The following is a 10,300-nucleotide window of genomic DNA, read 5'->3' as shown; positions in this document are numbered from 1 at the left end:
TTTGAGGTTTTTTTTTTTTTTTTTTTTTTTAAGATTCCACATACAAGTAATAAAGTAATACTATGCAGTATTTGTCTTTATCTGGCTTATTTCACTCAGTCTAATGCTACTCTTTAATATTGTACCACAGATTGGGTGCAGTAATTTATTTTAAATACAAGATAGCTTATTATATTGATTATATTTAGAACACACCATTTAAAAATTAATCCAGGGGAATTCCCTGGCGGTCCAGTGGTTAGGACTCCTCACTTCCACTGCAGGGGGCACGGGATCGATCCCTGGTTGGGGAACTAAGATCCCGCGTGCTACACAGAAAAAAAAAAAAAAAAAAAAATTACTCCACTGCACTTAAAAGCCAGTCTCCGTATTTTAGTAGTGATTGAAAAATTACATTATGAAATCTAATAGTAAAAAAACAATAAAGGAAAACTTCAGAATCTAGGAAGTTAAGCTTCTAGATAATAAGTGAAAGAACTTGAGTTTTTAAGAGTTTAAGAATAATTTCTAGGTAATCACCATGCTTCAAGTATATGTATAAGTTTTAAAAGGATAATAACCAGGTATTTCATGACTTCATACAGAAGGAAAAGGTGGTCATGGTGCAGTGTGGTAGACTGAAACTAATAAAAGGTAACTACTAAAAAAATTTCCATTAGGGTGGGCAGATCAAGACTAAATACAGAATACAATATTGAATCATTAGGGAATAAGCAGCTTAATCTTACCATGCCTAATTTAAAAAAAAGTGTGTCTTGATTAAAAAAACAAACAAACCCAACACCACAGAAATGAGTTAGACATATACAGTCTTCTAATATTCTTCTATGCACAAATATACTGACAAGTTTTAAAACAGAATTGGAATGCTGTATTGTTCGATAGCTGTTTAAGAAAGAAATTAATCAAGTTTGATTTTTTTAAATTGAAGTATAGTTGATTTACAATATTGTGCCAATCTCTGCTGTACAGCAAAGTGACTCAGTTTTATACATATATACATTCTTTGTTTAATATTCTTTTCCATTATGGTTTATCCCAGGACACTGCATATAGTTCCCTGTGCTATAGAGTAGGACCTTGCTGTTTATAATCAATTTTTATTATTACCAGACTGTCAGCATATGCTAGAAACAGAATTATTAAATGTCTATTAAATATAACTTTGTCAGCAAAATTCACCTTCAGATACAGTTTAACTCTCCTGGACATGATATGTCTGATTGAAATGGAACACTTCTGTAATCCTGATCACTTAGCTCCAAATTATTCTAAGATGTGGATATTCTAAATATATCAGAGTAATATCATCAACTTGTAAATATAATTCAGTAAAGAACGTGTAGTACCAAAGGCATAAACATAGTTATGTAGGAATATCAAGTAAATTAGAACATCATTTGACTGTAAACAACCAAAAGCTTTTAGAAGTTAAAAGAACTTGATTAGAAAATTAAATAATAGAGATTTTAAGAACTCCATCATGAATCTAAAATTTTCTATAGTTCTTATGAACATAATAGTTGCCTATTCAAAGCATAAATCAGTTCTATTTCAATAAATATTTCAACACCTATGTGCTAACACCTGGAATGCAAAGGAGTTTACATTCATGTATTCCCCAAACCACAGGCAGTTTGCTATAGTAAAACAAGGTATGCTTTGTGTACATGTGGAAGCCGGCGCTGGAGAGGAGGGCCTTGCACATCAAGATGGTACTTCATTGTCTTCTCTACATTCTCTCGGTGACCTCAATCTATATATAGTCCTATGGATTTAATGCTGCCAACTCCCAAATTTCTGTCTCTAGCCTAGAAATCACTCCTAAATGCCAAAGTATCTCTAGTAGACAGCTCAAATTAAACATATCCAAAACTAGCTACCTGATCTTCCCCACAAAATGTGCTTCACTTGAAGCTTTCCCTATCTAAGTTGGTGGCCTTTCCATTCTTGGCTGCAAGTTTACTCTCTCACCTCCTTTAGGTCTGTTCAAATGATATGTCAAGTCTTACTCTGACACACTCTTTTTTCCCCTTATAATATTCTTGATAGGTTTTCTTATCAATAAGGTTTGTTGGCCTCAAAGAAAGTTTGGAAGTGTTTCTTCTTGCTCTTCAGTAATGTCAATGCTTGCTTCTGTATCTTCAAGTTATGTTATTAACAGCATAAATATTTGGGACTGTTATGAGTTGATGAATTGATCCTTTTATCATTTTGAAATGTCCCTCTTTACTGTAATATTCCTTGCCTTAAAGTCTACTTTGTTTATCAATATAGACACACTGTTTTCTTCTAATCAATGTTGCATGGTATATCTTCTACCACCCTCTACTTTGAACTTCTGTGGCCTTATATTTAAAGTGTCTTTTTATAAACAGCAAATGCATAAGAGTCTTGTTCCTTTAAGTTGGTAATCAGAGTATTTAGTCTGTTCAGATTTGATATAATTATTGTCATAGTGTATTCAAGTCCACCAGCTTGCAATTTTCTAATTTGTATCAACTATTAGTTGCTCTTTTATTTTCCAGCCGTTTTGGGGGGTCAATTTACTTTCTTAGGGAAAAAAAAATTTTCTTAGCTAAAACAAAACAAAAAAAACTTTTAAAAGTTCACATAAACTTTTTTTTAATTCTTTTTTTTTTTTTGCTGCATGGCTTGTGGGATCTTAGTTCCCCAACCAGGGATCAAACCCAGGCCCACAGCAGTGAAAGCACCAAGTCCTAACCACTGGACAGCCAAGGAATTCCCTATATAAAATTAAATTAACTTCAGGAGTATAGTTCTGAGTTTTGACAAATACGTATAGTCACCTAACTACCACAATTATCAAGAAACACAATGGTTCTATCACCCCAAAAGTCTCCCACATGACCCTTTGTAGTTCAGCTCTACCACCACTCCCACGGAACCATTAATGTTTTCTGTTTCCCATAGTTTTGCCTTTTCAAGAATACCACATAAATGGAATCACACAATACATTCCCATTTTCTTGGCTTCTTTCGTTCAGCACAATGCCTTTGAGATCCACCACACTACTGTATCAACTTCATTCCTTGCTATTGCTGAGTAGTACTCCATTGTATGGATGTACCACAGTTTATACTTTTGTTGAAGGGCATTTGGGTGTTTCCAGTTTTTGGAGATTATGATAAAGCTGCCACAAACAATTTATGTACAGGTTCTTGTGTGAACATAAGTTTTTCTTTCCCTTGAATAAATACGTAGGAGAGGGGATACTGGATCATTAGCTAAGTGTACGAGAGTTTCAGGTGTTCTGCATCGAAACCAGTGTTTGGCACTATCAACTTTTAAAATTTATGCTATTCTAATAGGTGTGTACTGACATTTCACTGCAGTTCTAATTTGCATATCCCTAAATAATGGTGAACATCTTTTCATGTACTTCTTTGCTACTCATATTATCTTCGTTGGTAAAGGTGATGTTGAAATCTTTTGCTCTTAAAAAAATCCTGGGTTCCAATTATTGAGATTTAAGTTACTGTGAATACATGTCCTTTGTGAGTTATGTATGTTGCAGAGGATTTCTCCCAGTCTGTGGCTTTTTTCATTTTCTTAACAGTGTTTTTCACACAGCAGAAGTTATACATTTTGATGAATTTCTTTTGTGGATCATGCTTTTCAGGGTAATATCTAACATTCTTTGCCTAACCCAAGGCCACTAACATTTAGATTTTTGTTTTCTCCTAGAAGTTTTATTACATTTAGGTGTACGAGCCTCATCCTCTTACATCCCTCTCATTTATTTTTCTCTTAAACAGCCCTCTTGAGGTATAATTTACGTACTATAAAATTCACCTATTTTAAGTGTACAATTCAATGGTTTTAAACTATTTATAGGGTTGTGAAATCATCACCTCAATTCAGCTTTAGAGTACTCACATCACACCCCCAAAATCCCTTGTGCACAGCTGAGATAGATCCCCTTACCTACTCCAAGCCAGCCACTAAATCTACCTTCTTTATAAAGACTTGCTATTTCTGAACATTTCATACAATAAATGTGATCTTTTGGACTAGACTTCCTTCACACAGCATAATGTTTTTGAGGTTCATCCATATTGCAATTTGTGTCAGTAGTGGAACAGTACTCCATTTTATGAATATACCACATTTTGTTTATCCATTTACCACTTGATGGGCATTTTAACTGTATTTACTTCCTGGCTATTATAAACAATGCTGCTATGATTACTGCATACAAGTATGTGTGCAGACATATGCTTTAGTTTTTTTCTGGTAGATACCTAGAAGTGGGACTGCTGGGTCGTATGGCAAATATGTTTCACTTTTTTTTTTAATTGGAGTATAATTGCTTTACAATATTGTGTTAGTTTCTACTATACAATGAAGTAAATCAGCTATATGTATACCTATATCCCTGCCCTCTTGGACCTCCCTCCCACCCCACCCATCTAGGTCATCACAGAGCACCGAGCTGAGCGTCCTATGCTTTACAGCATGTTCCCACTAGCTATTTTATGCATGGTAGTGTATATATGTCCATCCTATCTCCCAATTCATCCTACCCTCCTCTCCCCTGCCCCGTGTCCACATGCCCGTCCTCTATGTCTACGTCTCTATTCCTGCCCTGCAAATAGGTTCATCTGCACCATTTTTCTAGATTCCACATATATGTGTTAATATACGATATTTTGCTTTTTCTGGCTTACTTCACTCTGTATGACAGACTCTAGGTCCATCCACATCTCTACAAATGACCCAATTTCATTCCTTTTTATGGCTGAGTAATATTCCATTGTATATATGTACCACATCTTCTTTTCCATTCATCTGTCATTGGACATTTCAGTTGTTTCCATGTCCTGGCTATTATAAATAGTGCTGCAATGAACACTGGGGTACATGTTTTACTTTTCAAAGAAACTGCCTGCGGCAGGCAGAATAATGGCCCCCAGAGTCTGTCCATGTTCTAATCTCAGGAACCTTTAATATGTTATTTTACATGAAAAAAGGACTTTGCAGATGTAAGATCCTGAGATGGGAAAATTAACCAGGATTATCTGGGTGGGCCCCCTGTAATCACACAGGTCCTTAGGAGTCAGAGAAGATGTGATTAAGAGCAGAGACACGAGAGACTTAAAGATGCTATGCTGCTGGCTTTGAAGATGAAGGCTCATGAACCAAGGAATGCAAGTGGCCTTAGAAGCTGAAAAGGCAAGGAGACGTTACATCATCTTGAGCCTCTAGAAGAAACAAAGTCCTGTTGTATTAGTTTCCCAGGGCTGCCTTAACAAATTACCACAAACTCAGTGGCTTAAAACAACAGAAATGTATTCTCTCGAAGTACTGGAGGCTGGAAGTCCAAAATCAGAATGTCGGCAGGGCCATGCCCTCTAGGCTCTGGAGCAGAATCTTTCCTTGCCTTTGCCAGCTTCTGGTGGCCTCAGGTGTTTCTTGGCTTGTGGCAGCATAACTCTAATGTCTGCCTCTATCTTCACATGGTCTTCTGTGTGTATGTATGCTCTCTTCTTCTTATAAGGACATTAGTCATTTAGGGCCCACCCCAATTGAGTATGACCTCATCTTAATTACATTTGCAAAGATCCTATTTCTAAATAAGGTCACATGCTAAAATTTCAGGTAGACAGGAGTCACTATACCTACCATCATCTTGATTTTAACAGAGTGAAACCCCTTTCAGACTTTTGGTCTCAAGAACAAAGATGGGGCTTCCCTGGTGGCGCAGTGGTTGAGAGTCCGCCTGCCGATGCAAGGGATACGGGTTCGTGCCCCGGTCCAGGAGGATCCCGCATGCCGCGGAGCGGCTGGGCCCGTGAGCCATGGCCGCTGAGCCTGCGCGTCCGGAGCCTGCGCTCCGCAACCGGAGAGGCCACAGCAGTGAGAGGCCCGTGGACCGCAAAAAAAAAAAAAAAGAAGAAGAACAAAGATGATACATTTGTGTTGTTTAAGCCATTAAATTTGTAGTAATTTGTTACAGTAGTAAGGGAAAACTAATATGTTGCTAAACTGTTTCCCTAAGTGGCCAGACCATTTACATTCCCATTAGCTATGTTTTAGGGTTCCAGTTTCTCCACATCCTCACCAATGCTTTTTACTGCCTTTCTGTTTATAGTTATTCTAGTGGTATGAAGTGGTAATCTCATTTCAGAAGTAAAAGAGTAGGAGCCCATAAAGATGGCTGAGAAACAATGTTCAAGAGAGTAGGGATAAATCTGGAGAAGCAGTGTCGTAAAATCCAAGATTGGGTTCCAAACCTGGCTATACACCAGAATCATTCTGCCGGTTAAAAACTCAAATTCCCACATCCTACCTTGGAATCTTTACTTCTGTAATAAAGCTTGTTCTTTTAACCATACAAATTAAACACCCACTTTAATCAAGAAACTTCCTACTGCATGTGTGTAAATTTCTAAATCCAAGGAGTCTGGTAAGGGAAATAGAGACTAAAGACAGGCACAGGGAAGTGGAATAGACCACTGCAAAAAAATACACTATATGATCAGAGTGGGTTTCCATAAAATGTTAATCATTTCCCCATAAAATGTTAATCATTTCCCTTATGCAAGCAGTACAATATGTTACACTATAGCTTTAATGTATGTGACATAACTGGTATTGAGGAACTGTGACCCAAACTCAAATCAGCCTAACTCTGAAAGCTGGGTTTTTAAAATCACTACACTGACTGCTTACTTCAGGTAAGATTTCAATATAATTTAACAATACAGACTATTTTTAATTTATCAGTTCAAGACCTCTGTTCTGTAGATAAGCCCCAAATTCCTAGCCTAGAAGTCAAATCAGCTATGTGGCCACATCTACGTGACTCAACAATTTTTTGTTTTTCCAAATTAACTTGGTTGCTAATACTTAAATTAGAAGATTTTACATAAAGCCTACATTTCTTGTTTTACTCATTTACCTTATCTGCTTGGTCCCAGGTCCTGGGTTCCTGTTGGCACTAGAGTTCACAACTCTAAGTAAAAAACTGAAGACAGTAGTTATTAAAGTAACTAAGTTATTCTCTTAGCTCAAGTAAATTCACGTGACATGTTATTTTTTCTTGTTTTTCAAATCCATAACAAACTCTAACGCATCTTCATACCAAAGTTTTGAGACTAAGATCTAAGAGGGGGAGACAGATTCATACAGCACAAGCATCCACAGAAATGTGAACCAAGTCCTTAGATCTGGAAAACACAGCTACTTGCCTCCTACTTTTAGAGTAGCACCACAAGATTAGCCTGTTAGTCAAATCTCAAATAATCTTTGCACTTAGAATATGGTAGTAGGAAACCTTTACCCTTGGCTTAAAAAACAAGTGGTATGATAAAATGGGAAAAGTATTTAGTACAGCAACATCAGATAATAAGCACTCAAATGTTTCTAGCTTTTAAGGGTAATGTCAATTATGGCCATAATTACAAAAACAAAATTTAGTGGCAATATTCTGAAAGGCCACAAGATGGAGATACGACTACACAAAAGTGGGTCTTTTTCGGGCAAAGTCTGACTGCTAAAGTTACATAGCAAAAAGAGGAAATGATGTACAGAGAAAGCTTAAAGCCTTTATACTTTAGATGGGTATTTAACTGCACCCTGGCACAAAATTTTAACTGTCTGGTCACTTCTTATGAAGAGTGTTTGATCTGGAAGGGACCTTAGAACCACTGGCTCTCTTCCCCTTCATTTTGCAGATGATGAAACTGAAGCCCAGAGACAGATGTGCCTGTAGTTATACAGTCAATTATCAATAAAGCCAGAATCAGGCTTATGTCTACGAATTCCATTATAGTGCCAGATTAGCCACACCATATGACTTCCCTCAAAGGAGTCATCTTTACTTCTCAAGGTTAAGAGAGAGAGAGAAATAACCAACATTTATCTAAGGTGTACTGATAAAGGACTTTTGCATAAAATTTAAGTCTTCTGGCAAGGATCAAAGTATGCCCATGGTCCTTTGATTAAAAATTTCAAGGGGCTTATAGATAATTTTTTCTTAGCTAGCAGTAATCTGGTTCTAAACTCTTGCCTTCAAGTAAATTACATGAAAGAGTGATTCCTCTAAAGTATAAAGTCCTTCAACCTAAAAGTAAGCCCACTCAGCATTTATCAAAGCACAGCTTAAATACTAACTGCTCATGAGGCCTTAACCTGTCATCCTGCTGAGATTTCCACCTCATTTGAACTATATTACAGTTGTACTCTTCCAAGGCACAGAACTTCTGCACTGCTATAAGCATCTGTTTTCGAACCTTACCTCTTCTACTGAACTACAAGACTTAGGGCAGAACCTCAACTATTTCAAGGATTGCTAAATTACTTTTAGTAAATCTAAGAATCTCTAGGACCTTAGTAAAACCGATGAGCTCTCTTTCATCTCATCTAGATTTTAGAGCAGTTTCTCAATCTTGGTACTACTGATATTTAGGGCTTGATAATTTTGTTGTGAGGGGTTTCCCAGAGCACCCTGGGATGTTTAGCAGCATTGCCAGCCTTACCCAGTAGATGTCAGTAACCATCCCACCCCACTCTGACAACTAAAAATGTCTCCAGACATTATCAGATGTCCATTGTGGGGTGGGAGGTGTACCGCTGGTTGAGAGTCACTGTTCTAGAGGTTTAGCAGGTATCAAAAAAGCAGTGGTGGGTGAATCAGTCCTCCAAGCTGTGTGACTGCAAGTATCAGGTGTGTAAAAATCTCAGTAATTATTTGGTTGGGTACCAGAAATGCTAAACACACACAGGGACACAATATACTCAAGGTTATAACCTAAAAAAGAATAAAACTATCCTTTGAAAAATTTTTCCATCGTTATCTATATGTTCAATTAGGAGAGCCCCTTCCCAGCTATGGCTCGTTCCCTACTACTACCTAAACACTGATGTTTTTACTTACAAATCTCTGAATTCAAGCACATATTTCCAACGGCTTACTGGCTATCTCTACAGGAATCACAAATTCAACACATCAAAAACTGAACTCATCGTTCTCCGTAGGAAATCTGTTCTCTACCTTTCCGAACAGCTCCATCATTCATCCAATACAGACACTGAGCTTCAGATGTACTCTAACATCCCATTTTAATCCCTGGTAATTCTGCCTCCCAACTAACTTTATAACCTGTTCCTATACCCTTTCTCTTAGCAGCATGGTTCAGGCCATCATTTCAACCCCTCATTTCAACACATATTTTAATAGCCTAATAAAGGGGAATAAGACTAGAGCCAAGGAGACAAAGCTATCACAATGCAGTCAGAATAATCCTTCTAAAACACAAAACTGACCACTTTACTTCTCTGCGTAAAATCTTTCAAAAAAGTTGCACATAATCTACCAAATAAAATTCAAGTAGCCCTTCATCGCCTAGCTGTGGCCACTGGCCTAGCCTTCTCCTCAACACCCCCCCATTGTTTTTTGGCCATATAAAACTACTCAAAAACCCCACCACCCAACAAGCTTTCTTCCCTTCTTGGCCCACCTCTATATTTGTTTTATACTATATTTACAGATACATTAGTAGACAATGGATACTATCTTAGAGCTACTGTGAGGATTAAATGAGACTATTGCCTGGCACATTGCCTTAACAGTGCCTCCTCTGTATAAAAGGTAATAGTGGCATGGGGAAGGGATGGGAGAGCAGGTCCCAAAAAGCAGACACAAGAGCAAAATGAAGAGCGCAGCTTAAAAGAGAACAATTCAAATATGATTCCAAAGTTTTGTTTCTTGCTATCATAGAAAGCTAGAGCTAACAGAGACCAGGAATGGCAAACGTGCGACACACGTGCCATTAATAATCAATGACATCACTTGTTTTCCGTACAGTCTGAGAACTCATCAAAGCTACCAAGAGCCTAAATATAATACTGATAAGATACTACCAACAGATTAGAACTGGCACAAGAACTCAAACCTTCGGCCTCTCCTATTCAGGTTCAAGCTGTTCTCTTTAAAGACAAAGAAATGAGGGAATTCCTGGTGGTCCAGTGGTTAGGACTCAGTGATTTCAATGCCGGGGCCTGGGTTCAATCCCTGGTTGGGGAACTAAAAATCCCACAAGCTGCAAAAGAGACAAAGAAATGAGGGCCCAGAAGCCAAGAAACTTATTAGTCAGTGTCCCTACTACTGCTAACTATTATTGGTGGCACACTGAACTATAAAATGTGGTTGCTTTTAGTTCAAATGCCTTTTGCATTATAGTAAGTCTCCTTCTTGAAGATAAATTATTCTACAAATAACGAACTACATTCTGGGGGGTGGGGGGCATCCAAATATTTCTCTAAATATATCTT

The 10,300-nt window shown here is 37.6% G+C and overlaps 1 protein-coding gene across 1 annotated transcript in view; it reads right to left on the bottom strand.

The window, feature by feature from the left end:
* The window catches only part of NAA50 (N-alpha-acetyltransferase 50, NatE catalytic subunit), a 13,729-nt gene extending 5,482 nt beyond the window's left edge, over positions 1 to 8,247 (bottom strand). Inside the window, exon 1 of the mRNA XM_007469532.1 lies at positions 8,141 to 8,247. Within this exon, the coding sequence (XP_007469594.1) occupies positions 8,141 to 8,247 (107 nt within the window). The remainder of the gene's footprint in view (positions 1 to 8,140) is intronic.
* Positions 8,248 to 10,300: the final 2,053 nt, after the last annotated feature.

Source organism: Lipotes vexillifer, unplaced genomic scaffold (assembly GCF_000442215.2).
Source record: "Lipotes vexillifer unplaced genomic scaffold, Lipotes_vexillifer_v1.1 scaffold2235, whole genome shotgun sequence".
NCBI lineage: Eukaryota > Metazoa > Chordata > Mammalia > Artiodactyla > Lipotidae > Lipotes > Lipotes vexillifer.
The sequence above is the reverse complement of the archived record's forward strand: the minus strand, read 5'-3'. Positions and strand labels throughout refer to the sequence as shown.